The sequence below is a fragment of the Poecile atricapillus genome, chromosome 3 (assembly GCF_030490865.1).
Source record: "Poecile atricapillus isolate bPoeAtr1 chromosome 3, bPoeAtr1.hap1, whole genome shotgun sequence".
Lineage (NCBI taxonomy): Eukaryota > Metazoa > Chordata > Aves > Passeriformes > Paridae > Poecile > Poecile atricapillus.
In genome coordinates, this window is record NC_081251.1 from 68,832,184 (window position 1) to 68,859,654 (window position 27,471).

At 36.7% G+C, this 27,471-nt stretch overlaps 1 protein-coding gene across 2 annotated transcripts in view; it reads right to left on the reverse strand.

Annotated features, from left to right (window-relative positions):
* Positions 1-27,471, reverse strand: part of CHRM3 (cholinergic receptor muscarinic 3) — a 261,610-nt gene that overhangs the window by 170,857 nt on the left and 63,282 nt on the right. For both annotated transcript variants that reach the window (XM_058836480.1, XM_058836479.1), the window contains exon 2: positions 11,540-11,655. In XM_058836480.1, coding sequence (XP_058692463.1) covers positions 11,540-11,571 — 32 coding nt within the window. In that variant the 5' untranslated portion in view covers positions 11,572-11,655. The remainder of the gene's footprint in view (positions 1-11,539; positions 11,656-27,471) is intronic.

Consider the following 27,471-nt stretch of genomic DNA (forward strand, 5'->3'; position numbering starts at 1 on the left):
CTGCCTGACCTACTTTCTAAGAAAGAGATTTCCAAAGAAGAATATCCCCTCCTCCCATTATTCCTGATTACTGCTCTATTTATACCTCCAGTATGTACAAGAGCACACAAACTAGCTACTAAACTGATTTGCATGTTTTTTCCACTGTCACAGATGTTTAAAATTAATCTCACTTATTCTTTCCCTAGATTATGTATTTTAAGGTATCCATATACTCCGTAAGTAGAGAGCAGGCCCCACAACTGTAGTGAAAACATACACAGACACACAGACATACCTAGTTTATCACTTATCCCTGTGAGACCCTTCTTTTCCCCAGATCTCAGGGATCTGCCAAACTTTAAGACTCTACAAAAGAGCTCTGACAAACTTCCTGAGAATATCACAGAAGTGAAGTAACCTCTCGAAAAAGCCTGTCTTCTCTGTTTTTTAAATAATTTTCTTAAATTCATTTTTTTCACTTATGAACAGCTACAAGTCCTGAAGTTGTAAAATGATGCTATGCCATGGGGCTTGCCCTTGCAACCTCAATGCCAGCTTCTGCTGGGCAGCTACATATTCACAATGTAGCCTTTTTTTTATCTTTGCCTTTTGTTTCCTCAGATGCCTGTTCCTTCAATTTTCCTCTGAAACAAGGACAACCTTTTCCTGTCAAGCATGTGCCAGGCCACAGCAACTACCATCCCCTCAGTGGAGTCAGGGAAGTATGATCTCTGAAATGAAGTGGGTTACAGCCAACAGAGAGGTGATCACATATTTGGAAGCAACATTTTTTTACCAAAATAAGAGCTTTGGAGCTCTTACTTCTTATGCTTAGTACAATTCCTCACATGATCTCGGTGGCACATGAAGATTCACACCGTATCAGATTCACACACATTATCATGGATAATGGGTTCATTACACTGGAATCCCCACCAATACTAAATGGGTGGGGGTAAAAATGATGGTTTATTGATTTTTAACTGACATAACACAACAACCCTCTCTGGGAAAAACAACACAGTTTTACAGTTAATTTAACGGAAAAGCAAGGTAGATTTAATTAGTGTGGTGAAAAAAGCATTAACAGAATATAACATTATTTTGGGACACTGCAAAAATTAACATGGACATGGGAAACTTACAAAAACCTCAGTTTTCAAAAACATACTGGAAACTCAAACTTCCTAAGAATGGGTAGAGATGGGCAAAGTGTTGCTGGGAGATAGTGACCTCTGTGCTGCCTGGGGCTCAGGCACAGGGGAGGAAGGAAATGGGGAACACATTCAGCTGCAGCATGGAATGAGCTCTTCTCAAGTCTGGTGATACAATACTGTTCCTGGCTGGAACCTGAACCACAAAAACCATTTTTCTTCTCTTTGTTGATTTCCACCTATCACATCAGGAAAATAAAACCTTAAGGGTAAATTAGAGAATTTGAAAAACAGTATTACAGCTCTATAGTTCATCAAGTCTGAGAAGTGATACATTCTTCCAGCAATTTAGTCCAGACCAAGTACAGGCAGCTTTTAAACTGTTGTATCAACACATTCGAACTAAAGCATTCTCTGCAGCAGACTAACCAGATAATGACAAATTTGCACATGAACATTGGTGTCTTGCTTTGACTTTCTTCTCCTACATGACAAATTTAAGTAAAGGGAGAGGAAAAGGAGAGAAAAAGTAAAAAAGGTTTATTTCAGTCCTTAAATAGTTAGGAGCTTCTAAGGAATCACACAGTGTATAATCATGAATTCAATCCAAAATGTGTAGAACACTGGAAGCAAAAGAAAAAGTCAAACATAATCATAAACTCAGTAAACAATGATATGGCTCACAGAAATGTGGTATAAAAGCAGCTGTATAAAACAGTTTATAAGCAAGGTTTATACCTTTATTTCACCAAATAGAGAGGGAAGTCAATGTTAGCAGTCTCATAATACTCTCTGAGGTGATAATAATATGACATCATTATTTATCCTCTGAAATAACAATGACTCTTTGTGAACAGCTGAATTAGCTGTTATCTTATAAATTGCCCAGGATCACAGACATATATCTAATAGCAGAGGATGCACACAGCCTTCCCATGGATAGCCCTGCAGTTACAAGCACCTTCTATCTTCCACCTGTGTCATTCACAAAAGACTGGGAGCACTGGTCCTCCTCACTCCATGTGCAGTCACTGTCCATCAGAAATAAACACAGAAATTAACTCACCCCTTGTGAATCATTTCTCCCCAGGCTCTAGGTCTTCTGGTTCTAAAATTTTGTATTAGAACTTTAACAAATATGGTGAAATTGTGCTTGAATCGAATCAAGGATATATATTTTCCAAACAAAATAAATTCTTTGAGTATTCCTACTCCACAGATGACTCACATTCAGAACTAAATCCTGCACACAATTATTTTATGGCCTTGTTTGAAGTCAACATAAAGCTGACTTGCAATTTAAATTACCTCCAAATCTCTTTTGGCAAGAACAACTTTCCATAGTAACAAGAACTATTCTTTAGAGACCAGATTTTCTAACACCAACACCTGAATTCATTTAATCTGAGCTTTTCAGACTCATTGCCGTCACCTGCTGTCGATGCTAATGTGCTGCTTCAGGCTGTTGTTGGAAAGTTTGATGCTTCATTTCTCACAGGATTTATCACTTTGAGGCAGGTCCTTCACTTCCTCTCCCCTAAGTACAATAACATCCACAAATCCTCTCTTCTTAAAAGCCTTCAGCCACTCTTTCATAGTTGTGTAGCTGGACAGCACATAAAGCAATAAAATGATTTCCCTAGCATAAAAAATGATCTCTCCTTTTTCTAATGTTGCAAACACAAAATATCAACAATCTTTCAGTTAGGAAAAGGTGGATCATGAGATATTTAAAATACCTGTAGTGTTACCTATTTCTAAGCAGAATAATTTTTTCCAGGCATTTGAAGCAAAGCCACCTGGAATAGGGAGCACAGTAGCTGGAGCCAAGCAACAGAACAGCTTAGAGGAAGAATTAAGAGAATGAGAGACTATATAATTGAAATTATTATAAAAAGATTATAACACCAGATGTAAGCTGAAATCTGATTGATAACCCCAATTGACACAGTTTGTTTTATTGGTACAAGTAGTTAAATTCAACCATAGTGTTATCTCTCATTCAAAATGTTTCAGCTTTAAAGCACGACACTGATTAATTAGAACTACACAAGAAAGTCTTGTATAAATGGAGTCAGACCATAACTTCACTTGGCTGAAGGTGAGTCTTGGGCTGTAAGTATTAAGTCCTGAAAAGAGCTATATATTCTCCAATGAGAAATAATTTCTGCACCACTAAGATGCCCACATTGCTCTGCTGAAAACAGTGACTATTTAACAGAGCACCAAAACATCTGTCTCACCGAGTAGAGGAAATGAAGACTGTCTACTATATATGAGCCAACATTTTCCAGTAAAATGTGGAAAATGGTTCAATAAGTCTTGCTTCTTGTGATTTTTTTTTTATTTATTTAAACAAACTCCTCATTTTAATAAAGTTAACATTCCGTTTATATATAAAAATGCATCAGGTAGCATGCAAAATGAAAAGTGTGTTATTTCTGTGAATGTCAAACCACTCAGCAACTATCATTATGAGACGCCTCTTGTGTACCTAAAATGAACAATCCATTTGAACAAGTGTGGTTGCTCCGCAGATGCAATTACTGCATCTTCAACAAAATAAAATTAACTGTGGGAAGCATTGGGTTCTTCAGGATTATCTTGTGTTCTTTAAAACAGGAAATAACAATATTGCATGCACAGACAATTACCCAGAGAGTAATATATCCCCTTCTATGATAAGCATCTAAGACAGATATAAGACAAGAATTGTCTTCTGAATTTTCCTGCCTATCCCCATGGACAACTTAGAAACACCCGTGAATCCTACCTTTATTATAAAGAACTGAGTAATAACAGATACACAGTAATGGCTTCAGATTTCAGATAAAGAGTGCAATTAAATATATATATATATATGTAATTTTAAATGAAAGATTATTTTCCAAGTTTGCCATTCTCCTTTTTTTTCTTTTACACTGAAACAACTTATTCTTTTTAAAATGCCTCTGAATAATTTAAACTATTATTTCCTCTTCTTATGTATGTGCACATTTATACAAGTGCGGAGATAGCGTATCAAAAAATACATACAGGAGATGAAATTAAGATGTAAAATCATACATTAATTCTTAGAGCATTGAATATTGTGTCTCACCAAGACATTAGTAGCAAGTATTCAAAATCAGTACTCTGAAGTATCCAAATTGTTTCCATATTAGCATGGAAAAGAACTACTTTTGATAATCTATTTACTGCCTCATTTAAGCAAATGATGTAGCAGAAAAATTTAACTTTCCCAAGAGAAATGCTTATACATAAAAATGTATAGCCCAAATTAGTAGCTACAAACTGCCGTAAAATGCACTCAATTCACATAAAACAGAGTTAGAAGACATGTTTATGTAAAGCTCAAGGAGGCTGTATAATACAAAGGGAAATAAAATGAGAGGAAAGTTAATAAGCATTACATAGTTTTAAAAAAGGCAGAGAAGGACACTATTTTTTTTTTTTAAAAGCAACACCACAAAAGATACTGAAAGTTACCAGGATTTGAGCTGGTTTACTCCAAATTTAATTTTCTGGTAAAAAAGGATATCGAAGGGCATTTCACTGAAACCAGTGAGTCTCAAAAGGCAATTATCCACCAACATTAGTAATTCTATCAGAAAATATGACTGATATACTTGTGAAAATTTGCACTGATATAGTTTTGACCTCATTTAGATAGTTCTAGCCAAGCTAACAAATTGCCAATATCTAGATGGTGAAAATTATTTGACAACAATAAAAGGAAAAAAAAAACAACAAAAACCTCCCCAAGCCTTACATAAAATTCTGAATAAATTTTCTCAGATTTAATACAAACCTCATCTCAAAGCAATGAATGCAAAATTGAACTGTGGATGCCTGTTGTAACAACATGAATTAAACTTATGAATCTCATTCCTCCCTTTCTCAAGTACTTAATTAGTTTTTGAATGCCTAGATTTTGTTTCCCTGAGCTGAGAAATAAAAATTGTTTATCAGAAGCTCTGTATTCTTTACCAGTTTCCTCTTTCCAACATTTTTGCTGTTGCTGATGCCAGCTACAGGAATAATCATTTAGAGGAGACACAGACACCGTGCAGTGATTCTTACCTGCTTTCCACATTGTGCTTTGTGAAGGCACTTTTCACATAAGTCTTAAGATAATATCCTTAATTTGGGTACATGTACTTAAAACTACTCTCTGCTATTAGGTAAACTATACAATAACATTGATAGTAACATTGACAGTAATTAGAAATAAAATGTGAAATTAATTCTTACCTTATTTTAAAGGCAAGTTTCAGCAGCCTATATTTTCAAAAGCTTCATTGGTGACCTGCTGAGTGCACAAGAGGCAACAACTGACAGTAAATTAGGGGGAGTGCTGACATAGGTGGTGGCAGTGTCTCTAGCTGGGAAGATGTTTGCACTCCTGAGGTTTAAGCCAACGAAAACCTCATGTCCCCCCCCCCCGTGTGCCAAGGTGGGTTCATGTCGTACAATAACCCCCAGCATGAGTAGAGACCAGGTGTGGAAGGGATGGGCAGGAGCCCTAGCAAGGGCAGAAGCCACATCTGCCCTTATCTGGGTGGGCAATGGTCCTGGACATACAGTTTTTTAATATCTCATTATTTAATATCTCAATATCTTATTTATTATAGAATTAGGCCTATATCAAAAACTATTTCCAACATCTATATATAATAAAAAGCTTCAAAATAAGAAAGGAACTCTACCTGATATATATGAATGAACAAAGAAAAAAATTACTGATTTCTTTAAGCAGCTCCTTTTTTTCCCCCCAAGAAGACCCTATTGAATCACTTATTTGACAAATCTGGGAGTTATCCAACTCAGATTTCTCAGGGATGTTGGAAGCAGTGCCCAATTCCAACAGTCAATGTCCACCATTTAGGAAATGTGTGTATTTAGTTTATCTTTAGAAGAAACAAAGTTCCACTTTCTAGGCATATTTTTGAGTGATTAATCCTAGGTAACTTTTAGGTCCTCAAGTCTTCTAGTAAGCAATATCTTTGAAGTCAAGCTAGGTATCCAGAATTAAAACTGTGTAATTGATTACACTGTCAACCTGGCTGCTGTGCAAGTCAGAAGTGCAGGCAGGCAGGAGAGGCGACACAACGTACAGTGATGGCATGTGTCTCCTCCTGCCATGCCAGCCACACCGAGAAACAGGAAAGAACATCTGGCAGCAGATTTGCCTAGCAGTTACAGAGGCTGAGGTAAGTAAAATTCTTTGGTGAATCCCCAGAACTCATCTGTTGCCACCAAGAAGAACCCAAGAGAAGTGGTGAGGATGCAGCTGCTGGCATCTCCTGGCCTCCAGATGTGGACAAAAGCGATGTTGGCCAGATCACCTGGACACATGCCAGCGTGAGACCACAAACCAGTGAACTCAGTTACAAATTGTCTAAAATAAGCCACATCTCCCTTCCAAGTGGCATTTCACTGAGTTAGTTGCACTAATTCTCTGCAGCTCCACAAGGTTGAACTTGGAGGAGAGGATGCTCTGCTGTTTGAGCTGTGTCATCGCTGATACAGCTCGGCTTGATCACACACCATTTAAACTCTTCCAGCTTTCCAGGATCCACCCCTATCAAACTGGTAATGTGGCTGATAGTTCTGCAAGTTCTGTTCTACATCTTGACTATCCATTGGGAACTCTACCTTCAGAGCAGGACTATTAAAAAAGCAAACAAACAAACCAACCCAAGCAGATCTTAAGCACTCCATATATTCTTGATATATATTCAAGATATATATTCTCAATATATTCAATATATTCTTGTATTCTTTTATTATTTTTAATGAGAATAAAACCCACAACAAACTAGTTAATATGCTAATAAAAAACTTCAAAAACCAGTTTGCTAGTGTTTGCTTGTGGGGATGTTTTTTTACCCTAACAAAACTTGTAAGCTCTTAGTCTTTTGTAGAAAATGGCTGCTGTTGTTTTTTTACAGTAGCACAGTAGAAAAACTAAAAATTAAATATTAATACATTGAATATATTTTCAAGCAAGCTTTCTCAAGCTTTAAACCCAGCTTTTTCTTTAAGAGCCTGCTGCAGTTAGAAGAGTATAGCATTTAAACAGTAAGATTACAACAGAACCTCTTCTGATTCCAAGCAGTTTTAAAAACTCATTATGTTTTTTAAATGCAAAAATCTCACAGAAGTAGTTACTTGGTACAAATAATTCATGAATTCAGAAGAAAATTATGCATGAATTCAAAACTTTAGAGAAAGTGAAAATATTTTCTCCATTCAGATAAAGAAATTGCTTGTAGCAGTTCATTTAAAGCCAATTCCTGTCACACTCACATTAGAAGGACACTCTTTAAGAGAAAATAAAATGACACACTGATTCATTGACTAGCAAGTTTATCAGGGCATACTGATAGAGAATCATTAATCAAGTCTCCATACTAATAGAAAATCATTAGAACAAAGCACATCAGCAGCAATGCCTCTTCAGTTATCGGGCTTTTCTTTAACCAATACCTAACCTTGAGGCCAGTTCCTCAGCAGCTTTCAAAGTTTATATGACATTTATTCAAGACTCTTGACATACTGCAGTCCTTCAGTATCACAACATCAGCTTGAAAATGAAGTACATAAAGGTGTAGGGAAACAAGGGCAAAGGGGAGTTCTTGCTTTATTTGCATATACTGAAGCAACATGAGTTTAAATTCACCCAAACCAGAAGTTTTCAAGAAAAATGTTAACATCATTTCTTTGTTTCTATCTATTAGCTGCAGGAACCTCAGTTCAGGATAAATCTAAGTAGGACTGGGATTACTTTAATAAATAATATATGCTTCATTTTGATTTTTTCAGTGTACCTGCCATGCCATTGATTCTGTCATCAGAATGGCTTCAACAAAGCCTATGATGTGTTTGGACAGCCAGACTAGCAGGTGGCACAGATGAAGCCAGGCTCACTGAATCCACCTGTGTGAACTCTGATGGAGCAATGCTCTAAGCAAAATAAGTGGCAGTCTTGAGAACCCTTGGTATTTCCACAATAGACAGGAAGCAATGGAAATAATAAAAACTAGTTTTAATACTTATTAATGATGCTTTACAGTTAAAATGGAGCACTTCAGTAACAATACCATCTGTAAACTGTGAGGTGCCTCCAGCAGAGAAGCTGAAACGAGTTCAGAAGCAGAACCAGACAAAACACAAACTTCCATTGTTCAGTGATGGTACAGGAGGTTTCAGTACATGATTTTTGACAGACGGTTTTAGGTGGAGAAACTGACATACAGGGCTAGACTTCTTCCCTGTTTTCTTCTCATTACCCTTTTTTTCTTCTTTCCTCTTTTTCAAGTCAGGTAATAGAATGGTAATCTTACTTAGCAGCTGCTGCTGTTGTTTCTTCAAGTGGTTATCTACAAAACACAACACTCAGAAAATACAGCTGGTAAATATTAGGAATACCTGCTATGTTGTTTTTGGGGTTTTTTTTTTGTTGGGCTTTCTAGAATTATTCAGTCTTCCAAGTAAATTAAGGCAATTCTGTACTAAAAAGTCCTTTGTTATTTTTGTAACTTAACATATGGCCTGAACCACTTTCACTGTTTGTAGATATCCTGATCTTTAATGTTTTCCATAGTATCTTTTCAATGACCATAAACATCTCCCAAACAGCACCTGCCTTCTGTTCACTATGGCTTATTTTTCACCCTATGCTGATTGCATATTGAGTATCTTGAAAAAAAAAATTCCTTTCAACATTAAAATGCTATATGAAATTTCTCAATATATAGCAGACAAATAAAATTTCCACTTTTTATTGTTTGTTTTGTTTACTGTTTGGCTTTGGTTTGGTTTTTGTTGTCTGGGGTTGGGTTTGTTGGTTTTTTTTAAAATCTCTGTGCTTTCCAGCAACCAAAAGACCCTTCCAAAATTGGTATCTGTTGGTCTAAAGCAGAATGAAGATCAGAACACACTCAACCACAGGCTGATATACAATTTTGCATTTAAAGTACTTCTTCCTTATAAGAGATTCTATTTCCTTTTCACATAAGTTGTCAAATCCCACTATGTCCTCTAAAATTATCTTACACCTTTCTCTAATAGGTTTCCCTGGTCTATCTAATGGGGCATAGGAGGTGGGGAGAAACTAGGAATATTATCATTATTATTTTACAGATTTTAAATATATTATACTGATTGAATTTTGTTTCTTCTCTTGCAGGGTTTGAATTTGATGAGCAAAGCTTACTTATCCTCTAGATATCATTCTGCAAGCTACTGTGGTCAGGGCAGAAAATCCTCTAGGTTTCAAATCCTGTGTGATGGCACTCAGTTTACTTCCTAATGCTCACTTTAGCTTTCCTCTGGTTAGAAAGAAGCAGTGGAGTAACTTGCTGACCATTTGAAAATCTATATAAGCCCTGAGTGGATACAGAAGTGAGAGGAGGACGCCCTTACACGTGGTACATACTTTTTGCTTGAAGATATTGATTGCAAAGAGGAACAATTCTAACAAGAATGCCAAAGCAGGTTTTTTTTAATTGTCAGGACAATGTATAATGACATTTCTTAAATAATTGAAGACATCATCACACCTTTTAAGTCTGGCCACAAGGGAAACACTGTGGATTGGAATGGATTTTGTTCTCCTGCTGGTGTACACAGGAAATAAATGCAGTAAAATGGCAATAAAATGTAGTGTAGCAGACATCTGCAAGAGGAGACAATCCTGCACTATTTACACATATACAGTTTTCTCTGTTTAAAGAAGTTAGTTCTTCCATCAGACTTGTCACAAAGCCCTCATTTCATGATGAGTCAGTGCACACTCAGGATGTATAAACAGGCTCAGAAATGTATGGCACATTGCTGATAAGGAAAAGGAGAAAAGGAAAGGTCAAGTGTTCGAAGAAAATCTGCTAATTTGGCAAATACAAAGCCTGGTTAGAGAACAATGCAGAACTCAGTAAATACCCAGGGCAATGTTTCACAGAACCAACAGATGCTGGATAACCCATCAAACAATATCTCAGGTTTCTCCTCTCAAAAATTTGCAGGTGGAAAGAAGCAAGGTGACGCTTTTTTGCTATTTATCTGGCTCCCTGGTTTCAGAGCTGTACGGTTACTACCTGGGAGACTTAAAATTTGAAATGCAAAGCCAGCTGAAATTGGTAACAGAGAATCAGGCAGAAAACGTCCCCCACAGGATGAGAAAATGTGCTACACAGCTGTCCATTCCCCAGTGTAAACACCCAGAAACAATAGTAACTGGTTTTACCAGTGAACACCTCTTAACTACTTATATGGGACATTTAAATGCACCTTTCTATTACCAAGTGCAAACACATCTCCTGAAACAGCATTGCTTCTATCTTAGTTCATTACAGCAATTAAACATATAATAAGAAGAGCCTTGACTAAAAGCCTTATGGAATTAGGCAAATTAATATTTGCCTCTTCTATTCTCTTCACTTTTTTCACTACTTCTGCGTCCTTCTAAGAAATAGGGAGCAGGAAAGGAAAAATACCTTTCATATCATATCTAGACACAAATTTATAGGATAACAAACATTCACAGGCAAATTTTAACAGTGGCTAAGCAACTATTCCAGACAATTCAGTATCACTCATAACCAAACTCTGACATAAGAACCATATCTAAATCCTCACAAAGGAGAAGAGTGAGAGAGTGAAGATTTTAACCTCAATTACCTAACCCGATTTTTGGAGAGGAGGCTGAGCTGCAATTTCTGTTGTGTTACAGAGTAGTCAGAGGAACGTTCTGATACCCAAATTTGGTTTGTAAATGTACTTAGGCAAATGAACAACGAGTGCTTTTGATCTCATTATCATATGTCTGAACACAAAAACATTCAGTTATAATATGAGGAGCCTTGCTTTCAATATTATTGACTGTACTTAACAGTGCTCACAGATAATATAATCAGATTAATTGTAGGCACAAAACAGAGAAGCAGTGCAAAAAAAAACAAAACTAAGAAATTATTTCCAAATATTTTCTCCAATTAATTTTCTTACCTGGCTTTTATAGTATATTTGCAACACTGTTACAGTTACCTTATTCTAAAGTACACTGCAGTATGTGTCTGATCAAGAAGAACATTTGGTGGGAATCTAATTTGAATTAGACACTCTAAATGAAGGTGAAGATGTTTTCAAGCCACAGGGAAAGATAACATTTCAAGTTGCCTATCAGAATTTTGCATAGCTGTAAAATAATCCAAAAAAAGAAACGTTCTATATATATCTAACAGCTTACAAAAAAAAAAAAAGGGCTTTATGTAGTCAGTAAATTGACAATACTCTTAATCCATGTGAAAACAATGGGAACAACATCCAATGTGGGTCACTGAAAACTTTTAATTCCTTCTCTAAAGCATTAAATATATACACACAGAAGCAAAACTCACCATGGACACGGATGAGGAGAAGCATATATCATGTTTCAGACGACTGTGTGTCATCCAACTGGTAGTCCATTATACCATCGGCTGATGATGAAAGATTTTGCCATAACCATAAAGATCTTAAAAAAAACCAAAAATATAGAAAAGTCAAAAGATAATCACACACTGAAGAAGTTACAACTGCATGCTCCTTATTTAAAACAGTTTCCCTGTTTTTAAAGCATACTTTTAAAACAATAACAAAAGAGCCTGTTCTACATCATCACCATCCAGCAAGAGGTGGATGCACATTCTCTTACAACCACTACAACGATATTTGGTCAGATACTTCATTTGCAGTTATTTTACATATTTTTTGACTACCAACTGACTTCAGGATTCATGTACTTTTTCACTGCTGTTTAACAATGACACTTGTATGCATTGGCATTTTCTCAAAACACTATTTTTCAAATGCTGTTTTCCTTTTCGTTTCATTTATGCAGGACTCCACTGCACGTTTTCTACCAAAACACAAAATCTGCATGCCAAAATTGATTACAAAGGTGGATGACGGGGACGACTGCTACACGTGAGCAGGCAGCTGACAAAGCCAACGCTTCTAATACAAGATACACGACTCAGCTTGGGTTAATGGCACATGCAGAACAAGGGACACCCACCATCCCATCAACAGCAACTATGAATTCCTTGTTTCTCTTTGCTAAACACAAACAGGGATCTCTCTGAAGTGAGGTTTTACATTTTCCATAGAAATGCAAACAACTTAAAAGCGAAGAGACTTGTTATGAAAACAACTTAGGTAAAATGAATATAATTTTCTGACAGACTATTTTTGTCTGCATCAATCACACTTTTCTTTTGACATCCCCTCACTCCCCTCATCTTGTGCAATTTTACGTCTAAATTCTGTTGAAAATTTAAGGGCACTAATATGACCCTTCCAAGTATTTAACCTTCCTAGTCTGCTCTTTTCCTCCAAAACCCCACTAAAAATGCTGAATGTCGGGTTCAATTGAGTGTAAATGAGTAGAAAACATCATCACACAAATTTAGAATAACCAACTCTTATCCAGATATTTTTATACAAAGGAATTAAATTCTTCCTTTTCTTGACAATGAGAGTATTTTATCATGGTGGAGACCAGCATAAAATTCAAAACAAATATGCTTGAGAAAAGGCATTTTACTCACATACAATAATTTTTGTTGTATGTCTTCTAAATATTTTTTTGTACTCATTTCCTAATGCTCTTTCACAGGACAATATTATGTATTCTCAAGTTTAATAAGGCTTTTTTCAAACAATCAGGAACTTTTAGCAGGTCCTACAAGAGGCTACTTATTGCTGCTACATCTCATATTTCTGCTATCTTTTCAGCACAAATGAACCAGAGTGAGGAATTGGTCCAATCCAAGAAAAAGATGTGAAAAACTTGCTTTTTTTGTTTTAGGCAGGTCTGTTTTCTCTCCTTAGAATACTACTGAACCCAAAATACTACTGTAATGAAGTACACAGGGGTAGGCACAGAGTATTGGTAAAGACAGTTATTCTATGACTATATTAGTATTTTAAACCAGTATTTCATGTTCACACCTTGCTATGCCAATGCATTATATGTTGGCTTTTAAACAAGCTTTTAAAATTTTAGGCTTTCTAAAGAAAAAGACAAAATGGAATCCATATAAAACATGAAAAATATGTAACAGAATCAATACAGTTATTTGGGGTCTTTTACAGGACATTATCTTTTTTTTTATTATTCTCAAAGCCTGCAAGAACCTTTATCACAAGCTCTTTCCAGAACTTATTTAGAGAAAGTGATCTGTCATTTCATTCATCATTTTCAGCTGTGCACCCTTGACAAGGCACCAGCCTAGCCCTGCCAAGACAGTATGGTGGGCAATCAGATAATTAGTTTTTCCTTGAACAGACTTAGAATCCACTGAAGGACTTCCTTCCAGGTGATGAAAGAACTAAGAAAAACAAAACAATAACTCCAAACAACATTAAAACTAGGCAAAAACCTGTAAAGTTCAGCATTTCAGAAAACTGAGTAGACAGTTTCCCACTCTCCTAGTTCTTTCCTCCGAAAAATACAAAATTATGCGAGAAATCAGAGCCTTTTTTATATATCTTTCCTTTACTATAAAGCAGTATATTCTACAAAATTTTCAGGAGCTTTTCAGATTCCTCTTTGCAGTGTGAGAAGCTGTAGTATGTAGAAAGCTGTCAATGTGCACAATGAACAGGGCCTGGTAAGGTGACTGCTGCAACTGTATTATAATTTCTGAAGTGCAACATCTTTGTTTAAATAATTACATTGCTGTAACTTGCAGGCAGACTGTTTAAAGTGAACGCATTCATATGTCAGTGCACTAGCTGCATAGAAAGGATCAATCACTGTAACTCTCAGTACAGGAGAACAGACTTGCTGCTGGGAAGTGCAAAGTTATTAAAACGTTTTAACAGAAGCCCCTGACCATCATTCAGTCATAAGAGTGAAGGGTTTGTCTCGCAGGAATAGATTCCTGAGCTGCACTTAAGGATGCTTTAGTGACCAATGTAAAAAGCTGGAAATGGTGTTTACACATTCTGCTGACAGCCTTAATCCGTCAAGAAGATATCTGCAGAGTCAAAACAATACAAGTTTTGGCTGTCCTGTGGTATTCTGACTGCCCATAAAATAAAAAGCCATAAAAAGACTTCGATGTTTTCAAATACTTTAAGACCATGAAGGAAAAAAAACCAAACTTTGCAAGAACTAACATTATTGTATTTTTTTTGAATACGCACAGAACCAAATACAGTATTACTCCCTACAAAGAAGCTTTTTAAGGAAGCTACTGAATACTAACAAATATTTTAAAAGTGACAAAACACCTGAAATTGACAAAACAACTAAAAATCTGCTTGCTATAGCCAGAGTCTAAACCTTCATCCAGCTCCTGCTAGATCAACAGTACTCCAGCTACTGGAGTAGTAGTGTAAGTAGTCGCAGTGGGACTGGCACTAGTACCCACCTCAGCACCAAGGGCAGGCTGCTTCCAGAGCAGAGCCTCTAAGGTCCGTAAAACACAAAAAGAACGAATCTGAGAAAGAAGTAAAAATTCTATCCTAGATCCGTGTCTTAGAAAAGTGGAAAGAGTTTTAGGGACGTCTCACTGTCATTGCCACAAAAGCCTTTCTAAAAACCTGCAATTTCCTGACCGTCTTATGCAGCTACACAAGCACCCAGACGGAACACGACTGAGCAATTGATTTCATTAATTAGAAAAGTTGCTTTGGAGGAACTGAACATTACTGACAGAAGCAGTTTGCAAGCATTGTTCTCTAATGAAATCTAAACTGTCATTTCAACAAAGGCAAAGAGGTTTTTTCCTAACGAGCAACCTGCATTGAAAACTAATTAGAAGCCGTAGGTATTTTGCTGCCCTTCCCACTCGGTGAAAGGCAAATCTCGAATAGCCAACTGCAAATGGCTCAGCTTGTACAGATAAAATTAACAAGTCACTCGGACACCCTTTATTGTCAGCTGACACAAGCCTGTCCCAGGGCTGCTGATCTGGAGGGGCAGAGCAGAATGTGGTCATTCCCACAGCCTGCCTCTGCTGCCCTGCACAGTGCATGCTGGAGACATGCTCAGATGCTGGATACATTCATTTTTACTCCTTAAAAGTGCAACACAGAGGAGAACGTTTTTTTGTACCTGCATCTCTAATTGTAAGTAGAATTCTTGACTCCTTTTCTTCTTTAAATCAGTCAAACCAGTGGTTACTACCTGGTATAACATAACAAAAAGGAAACACAAAAACCCAACAGTGCTGCCAGCAGGATGGGCACACCGTGCAAATGCATACAAGTGCTAAAGAGCTTTCCTGAAAAATCAGGGAAGCTACATGTGGTTTTCAATCATGGGCTATATTCAAACTGATTGCTATTTATACAGTTTTCCTTATTTAAATGGAAACTTCTCATCAGGTTGGTTCTACTAAAATTTGTATCAACAACATGCTAAAAGGCAGTCGATTATTCAAACATATTGAAAAATAACAATATATAAATTATTTACAAAAAAAAAAAAAAAACCTGGACGAATTTATCCCCTCAAAATGATCAAAACTGGATTGTACTCAAATGACCAAGAATTTTGGCCCCAAACAACTTGTTTTAATCAAATTTTGTTTTATGTTATGAACATACAACATTTTAAACTGTGTAATAGCACATTATTGCTTGAAACTCTCAAGTTTGTTTTAAGAGTGAGACCTTATAACAACATCTAATGACTCCTGATAAATGATAATGAGTCCTTTGGTCTTTAAACAAACTGTACTAGCCACTGACCTATTTTCAAAGTTCAACAAATTCAGTTTGGACTCGTAACAAAAAAAAATCTACTATTCAGAGGAAAAAGAATATGATCTTCCATTAAAACACTATTTTTCAAAAAGAAAAAAATGTAGGAAAAAAAACTGAATAAAGCTGCATTTGAAGCACATTTATTTAAAAACACATCTGGCACTCTGAATTAAAAAAAAAAAAAATTAAAAAATTCTGGTTATTGGAACCAGTCTTCACCTCCATCATGAAGGGCAGACTGCTCCGAGAGCAGAGGTTCTAAGCTGAGTGCAAAAAGACTCAGATGGTACCAGAGGATGAAGTAAAAAAATTGTTGTGGATTCTCTTCACTGTGTGCACAGTTTTAGATTGTACGTGTGTCTTACTGTCATTGCCACAAAGACCTTGCTAAAAATTGGCAATTTCCTGAGTGTCCTATGCAGCTATACAAGTGTCCAGAAAGAATACAAATTAGTAATTTTCACAAAGAATTGGCTGACATTAACTTTCCAAACAACTCATTTTCACTCAAAGGAAGAAATTCTGAACACTCCACTTGTAGCAGAGCAAGTGAAACTATGAAACATAACTTACATTTCTCTTGCATCTTTCTCTGCATTTTTCTCATAGAGATCCCCCACCTTGCTATATTCTCATTCAGTGTTTGTAATGACTTTAAGGCTATCTGCCTCAACTCTTCAACACTGTGTGATATATAAAATTATTTATGATTATATTGTAATTTATTAGAAATTTCTAGTAATAAATTGTTTGCAAAGCATGTATTTGTATCCTCATATTATATGAACCAAATAATATTTTCAGGAACTAGAAAAATTCCCATGCAGCCTGTTGTGCTACATAACACTTAAATGTGCAGTTTTTCTGTACAATGATTTTTGCACAAAAAAATTTCTCCACAAAACTTAGCACCTTTTGCCTGTGTGAGATATGAATAAAGTAGAACAAATTATCAAGTCAGAAGTGATGGTTTGAACATATATTTTATCATTTAGAAATAGTAGTTTAAAAAATGGAAAAAAAACCAAACCAAAAACCCCACAAACAAAAAAACCCCATAAAACCACAACTCCTTAACCAGGAGATAATCCTTAACCAGGGCTGATTGTGGATGGAGTTTGAAAGCCGAATCATCTTACTCCCACAAAGTAGCAATAAGGTTGTTGTTAGCATGTGCCCCCAAATCCAATCTTTTAGTGAAATGGTGCAATAAACCTCTACACACAGATCAGTGATATCATCACTTGTTAAAAAACAAATAAAACACAAAAATCAAAAAAAACCCTCAACCTTGAAATACTCCCTATGATGTATCAGTTATATTGTTATAAAACTTCTCTAGGAGAAATCAGGTTGCAGCCACTTCATGGTACCTCCTCCTTAATGCACATCAACACCAGCAGCGTGGATTTGGACTCGGAAGTGAGGGGCTGAGACTGATTTTAACTTCTTCAGAAGTCACTCATCCTCCTCTACAGTAGTAGGAAGAACACCCAACCTGGTGCAGCAAATACCCACTATGTACACTATTTGGGATTACAAAGTCTGGAAACAATCCTGGTTTCTTCGAAGCAAAGGTAAAATTTAAGATGTGGGTTAAAAACCAAAAGTAGTAAAAAAACCCCAAGGATCTTACAGATAGAGGTTCAGACTGAAAATACAGAAGTGTTTCTCAAAGGATGAAGCAGGCAGCACTGGAGAGAAAAAAAATTAAAAACTATTTGGGAAGCAGTTAAAAATTGTTGCTACAGCACTTCATCTACTTTGTTTGTGGATGACTTACTGAACATTTCAAATGCTGATTTACCCTGAAACTTGCCTGTGATGTCCTAAGTAATTCACAGGACACCGGTTCAGAGTGCAAGTTTTGGGGAGAGAAAAGGAAAGAACCTCAAATCATGGAATATAGGAACCAAGAAAATTACTTTTTTGTCTCTTGGGGAAGGGAGGCAGCTGGCCCATTTGTCAGAGCTCTTTCCTTACAGGGACCAAAGACATAATGGAATCCCTGAAACACAGTCATCAAATTTTCTCATTTCTAGAACACCTGTATTGGAAGCAGGATCCTGAAAGTAGGAGTGAAATCATAAAAGATGGAAAGAAATCGAGTTATAAAGTTTCTGTTTTTAAAAAAAATTCTATTTGGTGAAAATACTGTATTTCAAAATCACTAAGGACCAAGTAATTTTTTTATAATTAATAAGACATCCAATAGTCAAAAGAATTTGAGGTAGCAGAGAACATTCATCAGTTCACAATACTCTTTAAACAGCTGAGCAAATTAGTTGTCTTCTTTCACTAAGGCACAAGTACATATAGTACAAATTCCAGATAACCAAGTTACATTACTAATTTCTATATGGGCGATAAAACACAATGTTTAAAAACCTGGTTTTATTACTGCTTTAGCATAACTCTTATTTTAACTTAACCCCAGGCATAGAGAGAGGGAAAGAGAGAGAGAAAGCAACATTTTCCCTCAAAATTCTAACCAAGATGTGTTCACCAAATCTGAATTCTTTTTCTGCATTCCTCTTGCTCTGTTACACTGTCTAGGAAGGTCCTTTTTTTAGGAAATAACAAGGGACAGAGAATATTTTTTCTGCTAATATGATCTAAACAAATAAGATAAAGAATTCAGATACTACAAGGATGTACTGTTCCCTATGTGGTAGCTTTATTAGTAATAATTATGAGAATAAGTTACACACAAAAATTATTCTAGAGAGATTAAAGGCTTGTGCTGAACTTATAAAAGCTATGACCTAAAGGCTAACCTTCAGATATTAAAAAAAACTTCCAAAAGGCAAGGAAGAACATGCTGTATATGGAAAGATAATCATTTCATAAACTTCAGTCAGATGTCTGAACAAGCATATCACTTCTGTTTTGCTTCATTAGAATAGAAATTCGAAATGCAAATCGAAAGAGAAATCCTAGTTTTCAGCCTTGATAGACTCCAACAGAAAAACTCTGTAACTACTCTTTATCCCATACTTTTTCTGTAGATGGAAGAGGTACAAATGTTTGTATTTGAGACAGGCATAATTTGTATTATGCTTGCATAAGAGACAGGCATATTTATACACTCAAAAAACTCAACTCCCCAACCTCCCCTCTCTGTGGATTATAACTTTGTTAATTCAGCCAGTCAGACCATAGGTTTTTAAGCAAATGGAATCTTCTGCTTTCAAAGACCCAGAAAGAATACTTCAGTAATTGCAAAAATTATCCTTTCAGGGAACTCCAGGATATTTAGCCCAAAACCTGACTTTATTTCTTGTCTGGTAACCCAGACTTGAGGAGTTCAGCAGAGTTCAGTGGCCCACATGCTCAGAAAGACCGCGGTGAGCACAGCAGCAAAGTCTCCTTCCTCTTGCTGTGGGCAGGCCAGCCAGTTTCTACCTGCACTCAGGAGATCAGGCAGTGTGTGAAGAAAACTGTGACAGCACCCTTTGCACAGCAAGCACCACTAGGTACTGACAAAAGTATTCGCTAACACCATCCTGTACCATCCTGCCTTTTCCCCATGCCCTCTGAAATAGGCAACTGCTGAAGAAGGAGAGCATGAAAACGTAACATCAGAGAGGAGAATGATTTCAAGGTTGGTAGAGGCTTAAAAGACAGGTAATTGGGTTTTTACTGCATTCTATTTCAAAATCCATGATACAAAAAAAACAAAACCAAATGGAAAACCCAAACAAAACCAAACAAAGAACAAACAATACTCCCAAAAAATTCAATAGAACATCATCAAAGAAAAATGCTTTCATTAAAGCACAAGGTTCTTCTTTGGTCACAGTTCATCCCTTATTTTCCATGATCATTCATATACCCACAGAACCATACAACCTTGTAACTGCTTTATACAAAATGACAGGATACTTGTGTTCTTAACCAACCCTACAAAAACTGTGATCCTATGAGAATACAGAACACTTCTGCAACTGGTACCAAAACGGTAAGGGGGAAAACAAAAAGCAGTTATGACTGATAAAATATTAGAAATTGCACAATTAATTCCACTTAACAATCTATCTGTCTGTTGTCTCTCTTTTATTTTTTTTTAATCAGATTACATGTAAAAAGAGATTTGAATTTCATTCAAGCATGTTCCAGAGCATGTAGTTTTCTGGAACTACAACTTTAAGAAAACCTCAGAATTGTGTTTTGTTTTGTTTTGTTTTTTTCCTTAAGAGACATCATTTTTGCGTGGAAGATGATTAACCATATTGTATTATCAATTCAAATAATTTCTTTAAGTAATAAAATATTCTGAAAAACTAGTATAAATTTTGAACACACTCAAAAAATTTGGTGTGCTTGTTTCCAAAGAATAAGTTATAGGGATGGATGGGGGAGAAATGGTTTCTATTTAGATTAGTGTTTGCTTAATTTTGTCTTTAACAAAGATTTGAGTTCTTGTTAAAAAAAAACAAAACAGTTAACTAAAATTATTTTATGTGTTTCATTCCCATCAGAGTTCTGCTACTGCTGTTGTTTTTAATAAAAAAAATATTCTATTTCTAGACATTCTTCACAGAAAGCCTATTGAACTTGGTGTCCATTCATTTTGAAATAAAATCAATAAAGATTAATCAATACTATCTACAGCCGTATCTGCAACAGTACATGACAATTCTGACAGGGTGAGATCTAAAACACAATATATCTTCCCTCCAAGTAGAATTAACCAGCAATTCCTCAGACACTGATGACAGGGAACTGTGTTTATATTTTAGATAGTGACCATGATAAGCCAAACATTAATGACCTTCTCTTTCCAGGCAAAACAAACCATTTTTATAACAGAGTTTGTTTCTTCAAAGGTTTCTAACAGACAGTAATTGTAAATGTATGACTTTAATCCCATCTTAAGGAATTTGTGCTGAAGTTCACTTTGTACATCCAGCCAAACTAAAGATTTTCGTGCCCTGTGAACTGAAAACATTTTTTCTCACAAAGATGCTAACATTTTTCTTTATAAATCATAGTGTAAGCTAGCAAAGTGAGACAGCTGAAGACTTCCTAATAAGAAGTACATCCATAAATTGTCAATATTATAGTTGTTTCTTCCCAAGAAAAACTTATGTATGAGTGTCTGATTTGTTTTTATTTATTTTCATGTTTTTCCTTTGCTTAGGTCTTTGCCACACTTGAAACAGCTTTACTGGCTTTTTAAACACATTTATTTCAGAAGTTTGTAGTAATATAAGAGAATTGTTCTGCCTCTGAAAGGAGTCCAGTGAGCTGAGACTGTCACCTCTAACAGCAGCCAAAATCAAATGCCCAGGCAGTAACATAAGTTATCCACAATAACCCACCTATTCCCCAGCTTCCAGACACGACAGGATCACTGAGCCACATATGGTGGCGGCTTCTGTATGTAGTATTATCTCCATCTCCTAAAATCTCTGCAAATCTTTCAGTTTCCCTCACTATTCCACGTAAGTTTACACCATCAGAAACCTTGCCATTCAGCTGGTCTCCAATTAAATATATGTTCACCTGAATGAGAATTTTTAACATCAAGTTAATCAAAATTTGTAATATCAGATACAATAAAATCATGATAATACAAGATGAAGAAACATCCTCATTACAAGGGGGTTTGTTTGTTTTCTCAGTTCTCAGGAAAAAACTCTCCAAAAATGGAATGCAGGTATGAGTCTAGTCTCTAACTTACGAGGTTTCTACAAGTTTCAGGATGAATAGGTAGTGGAAACAGACAGCAGTAATGAAAGAAGGCCTATTAAAAATGGGCAAGAAACACTAAGCATTAATCTGCTTTCCCTTGCAGCCATTCCATCTGCTGGCACCAGGAGTATCTGCAGATCTGTCCTTTGCAAATCAGGTCCAGCCAGAGAGAGGATGATAGGAAAAAGTAGATAAGACAGAAAAAAAAAAAAAATAACAACTAATAAAGTTTAGTTATTTTCTTTGCTTATACAACAAACAGCTTCAAATTCGAGATCTAACTGAACATTCCTACATTGGGGGAAAAAATTGAAAAAAAAAAAAAAAAGAAAAGATGCTGTTTTAGCAGCACAGAGTGAGAGCCATACTCTGGTAATGGTTGAATTTCCTGTACATGTGAGAAAGGAAAAGAGAAAGCAATAGGGCTTAGAAAACACTTTTTTTTTTTCCTTCTATAAGAAAATGTCACAAAAGGAAAGCCCCATTGCTGTGAAAAATTGTCAGTTATATATTTTCCTATAGACAGAGACTTTATTGACTGGACATTAGATACTGAGAGAGGTGAAGACGTGAGCCTACACTGAGGTCTGCCCAAAACTAAATGTGCCTGGGGTTGGAGGGATGACTTGGAAAATGCTCTTCCTGTTACCCATCACAGGAATCCTGTTGGTTCCCAGCACCAAGTTAAACAAAGCATCCAGTGGCATTCCTGGTGATAGAGGAGCTGTCTACAAAAGACTTTACAACCCAAATTAATTTTTGTATCTGCCTAGTGAGATCTGGAGGAGGTCTGTATTTGCAGGAAAGACAGAAAAGCTCTGAGGAAATGTCCTGCAGGAGCAGAGAAACACAGGGGAACAAGTAAGAATCACTGGGGGTGCCAGATGGCAAAGACCTGTATTCACAACTGGTAAGTTTCTTTCACCTTTCGTCTACCTTAATATTCCAAGGTTCTCAGAGCAAGCTAACTTTTTAGAAATCAGAAAATTACAACAACACGAAGAAGAACACCTTAAAACTTGACTCAATGGAACATTTGCTGTGTTCTTGCACTGCTGGCAAGCCCTCAAACGACCTTTTCAAAGTCTTGAGTACAACCTGTATAGTGGCCCATTGTGCCAGAAATTAAGTAATATGCCATTGGCAGGGTTCAGGAAAACAAAGTTAATGAGGCAGTTGTGTTACTGAGACTGCTTCTTGGACCTCCCCTAATGCTACTGAATACACAGCTTACTACAGCTGCTTTGTGTGTGTGTGTGCCCATAAATATGCAGGAAGCGTTAAGAGAAATTCTAAGAGGTAAATACCAAATCCCCAGCTGGGATTCTGTTGCATAACTTTGAAATTCATGGAAATCTCCCTGATTTCAAAGACCTGACACCTCCCCAAGCTACAGGATCTTAAAGACCCCTTAAATCAACCTCAAGAATGTATCTTGTGACACAGAGTAAGAATAGATTTAAAGGGGCAGGAAGCATTCTTGTGGTAAGATGGGAGGAAAACTTACAAAGTGAAAGGCCATGAACAATAATCATATTTTAGGGGCTCATCACAACAACTCTGTAAATTAAGGAAAGTACAAATCAGTGCACATTCCGGGGAAGCAGCTGCTGCTGAGCAAGTACCTGTACACCTGCACACCAACTGAATTTCTATATTTCTATATCAACACCGATTTCTATATTCATGACAGAATTTGTCACAGTGCCCCCCTGCTGGCAACTGTTGAGAACAAAAAGCACAGGAGAAGAAGAAAGGCAGAAACAATGCTCTCTCAGTATCAACAGCTTGGTACTTCTACAGTATTTACAGGGGAATGCTGCCAAGACATTGACCTCCAACCAAGCCTAGAGTGTGTGAATTAGTGAGGTTCAGCATAATCCCCTCGTAAAATCTGCTGGTGAGTCACTGTCACAAACAGCTTTCTGCTCGTTTTGCAAATGAGGAAGAGGCAGGAAAGGGATGAATGAACTAATTAATAAACTGTTTGTGTATTTCTTTTCTCTAACATTCTGGTTCTGAAGAGAACACAGGTGAAGAGAAAGCATCAGCAGTTGCTCAAGGCTATCACACATGAAAAATGGTAAAGAAAAGGGTCAGAGAAGAAGATATATGACATGGTTCCAGACAAAAAGATTAATGTCTTCTGAAGAGAATCTGATTCTCAGACATATTATCAGCATAAGCATTGCTTAATAGTTTTGGGCCTGAATAAACAATGTCATATCTTCTCCGTTGCAGAGCTTTTAAAATCTTTCTTGTTTAAAAGACAATCATAAAATAGTTTGGGCTGGAAGGGACCCTTAGAGGTCATCTAGTCCAATCCCTCTACAATTAGAAGGGTAACAACAAGCACAGGGTGCTCAGAGTCATGTCTAACCTGACCTTGAATCTTGCTAGGGTTGGGGCACCCACCACCTCTCTGGGCAACCTTCTCCAGTCTTTCACCACCTTAAAAAAAAAAATAAAAAATGCCTTCTATCTAATCTAAATTGACCCCTTTCAGTTTAAAACCATTAGCCCTTGTCCTATCACTACAGGCCCTACTAAAATGTCCCTCTCCAGTTTTCCTGTAGGCCCCTTTTTGAGTACTGAAAGGCCACAGTAAGGTCTTTCCAGAGCCTCCTTGTCTCCAGGCTGAACAATGCCATCTCTCTCAGTTCTTCTCCATAAGAGAGGTGCTTCAGCCCCTTCATCATCCTCATGGCCACCCTCTGGACCCACTCTAAGTATGTACTCTCTTAAGTCTGGGATGTCTTTTTTCCATTACTACAACTATTCTGGATTTCCAGATAAATATGTTTAAATAACCCTGCATATCATAAACAGCTTTATTAAGTTATGACTGGACAAAACTCCAGTTGTACATATCCATATATCAACAAATTAAAAAAATTTAATCTGTGCTTCTTAAAGGCAAAGAAAGGATCTGTAAAATCCTTTAAACTTTGACTTTAAGGCATGAAAATGACCTACCAGATACAAATCCACCTTCAATGTCATGTGAGAAAATAAGTATTTTAAAGCACTATTTTTCCTTATGAAGAAGTAGAAGGCAAAATTTCCCTTACAGCTTGTGCCAGATAAAGAGCTGTAGTTGTACATTTTTCTATGAAATCTGCTAACATCTCACAGATAACTTACTAATTTTTCAGTTCATTGCTTGGCTAGAGATATCTAAATTAAATTTGGACATGTCACGTCCTTGGAGTCACACTTTTATACTGGAGAGTGTCAGGAAGAGATCTGCTTTCAAAGACAGCAGTGTCAGCAGATGCTGTTGCAATTAGGGTACCAAACTGACTTTCATCAGTAAGATAATCCATTCCTTGCTTCAAAATACCATTCCTGCAAGGCCTTGAGAAATTCTCTTAACCACTTACACATGCCACCTTCAAAAATGAGTCAGGTTATAGAAATTACATCAAGAACCCAGGTTAATCAGAATATATCTGGATTCAAATTAATCAAATCTCCTTGAAAGGGATTCCCATTTCTTAAATGCATATATTTGTTTCTTAAAAAGGTGGAAATTTAAATACATATTTTTAATTGCTTCCTGCTTTAAACGTGTTGAGCAATTCTGAATCACTTAAAATGCTTTGGCATCTAGTCAAATAATATGAAAAATGAAAATTAATTTTTATCATTTTCCTTTTTCTGTTGTCAAGACGCAAGTTTTCTCTGGTTTGTCATCTTCCGGGAATGGCCAGTTTTACTAATCACAGAAAGCTCATTTGGCTATTTACAATCCTCTTGTGCTCCATAAAAGGCAATTAAAACAAAACTTCACGTTAAGATGTCTTTATCTCATCAGACGCATGGATGATTCAATTCTGCTTAATTACTTTGATGTCCAACTGGAATAAACTTGGTTTAAGATAGCAGAAAAAAAATAAAGGAAACAAACCAAAAAGGATGGCCAAATGAAGGGAGTCAAGGTTCCCAAATACTTTTATCACAGAAATGCATATCTGTTACAGTTACAGGAAGCCTTTACATATTGAATCATCATTACCATTGCATATTTTTGTCAGAAATTCACAAGGACAAGGCCTCAACTACAGGAACAGAAAGCCAAAGAAACATAAAACTACCCCCCTCCATTCCAGTGCATTAACTTATGGTGCCTCCAGGTACCCCTCCATAACTATGGTGATTTCTATTGGCCGAGCTCAAGTCACAGTCAAGAATTCACAGTCAATTCAAGAAACTGAGAGTAATGTACTTATTTTAAAATCAAAACCAGTTTTTGCAAAAAAGATTCTTCAGGAAATCTGTGTGTCTGTCTACCAAGGCAAAGAGGTGCTCCAAGGCATGTATATCCCTCCGGATTTGTGCCAGCGAAAGTGATGTGACATTCCAGAATTATTTTGTTTTAAATGGTTATTAAAAAAGAAGAATGGTTCTCAACTATTTAAGGAAAATAAAAACCTAAAGATATCTCTCATTTGCAACAAATCCCACGCACCATATTCATTGCTGCATTATCAGACAAGAATTTTTACTATTGCTTTGTACTCAGTTATTTGTAAAGTAGCAATTAAACGTCATGGACACGTTTTCACTCGCTCCTGAAAACATCCAGCAGCAACAACGTTTGATATACATTTATTTGCAGTACACAACACATGGGGTTCTGCCTTACCATCACAGGATAACAGATGAAGCTTTGAAGCTTTCTGTATTTTTACTGTTTAAAGCTGCATTTCATAAATATTTCATTTTTAATCATCTCACTTTCTTTTATTCTGTCATTTCCTCCCCCCCATCTTTTCTATTACGTGCAATATGTATGACTCCTCCTGCACAGATATATGCCAGCAGACTTGTCTCCATGCTGCAATATAAGAATGGTAGTAATAGGAAAAGAATCTAAATTTGTCAGAATTTTTGTAATTACACTTCTGACAGGCAAAAATCAAATTACACCACAATCAGTAATGGGACAACATCAATATCAGATACAAGAGAAATTACTTGTTCCCTAGTAGTTATAGCCTGATGTCAGAAAGCAGGGTTTCCCTGTAGAACAGACCTGTAAATTATATTGTACTTCCTGAAAATCTGGAGTGAATGAGTGATCACAGGCAGAGAATGAGGAACTTCCAATTAACTTCCTTAAAATCACCTTACCAGCTTGTGGCAGAGGTAGGGACACGAAGAATTTTTTCTTTCACTATGGTGCCTATCAGGTGGACTGCAGTAATCCGTTTTTTTTAAATTCTTCCACATTTTGTATTTTCTCGTCATAGCAGATGTCACTGAGGCATGGAGTAACCACAAGACTAAATAAAGGACACTGCCACAACACACTGTGTATCTTACACATCATACAGAACCCTCAGGATCAAACAGGATTACTATGATTAACTGTACCACCCAGAACTGGTACATTAGTTTTTAATTCAGGAGAATGGCATGTGGGAAGAGTGTAACAGGACTATTTTTAGTGGAGGGACTGACAGGAGGGGAAATCCCTCTAAGTCACTCCTGTCTAAACCAAATCCTCAGACAAGGGCTCTGGGTGCATCCTCTCTCTGTAGGTAAGAGCCTACCTTGGACTTCCAAAATGCAATTCATTAATTTGGCCTTTGGGAACATACACTGTGGCACTGGAGCAGCAGATTGTGGGGTGAGACTCTTCTGCAGGCAACCCAGTACTATAAAAACATCCAAAGAGGAAATATTTGTTTTGTAGTGTCTTCCTCAGGATGACCAACTGCCCACAGCCACCCAAGGAAGGCCTGCCAGCTTTAGTCATCCCAGATCTGCAGGGCATTACCATCATTACCATCCTCATACCTGGCCACTCTGGAACCTCATTGCCCAGCCAAGGGACTGCTCGGAAAACTTTCTCTTAGGCCTGATCACA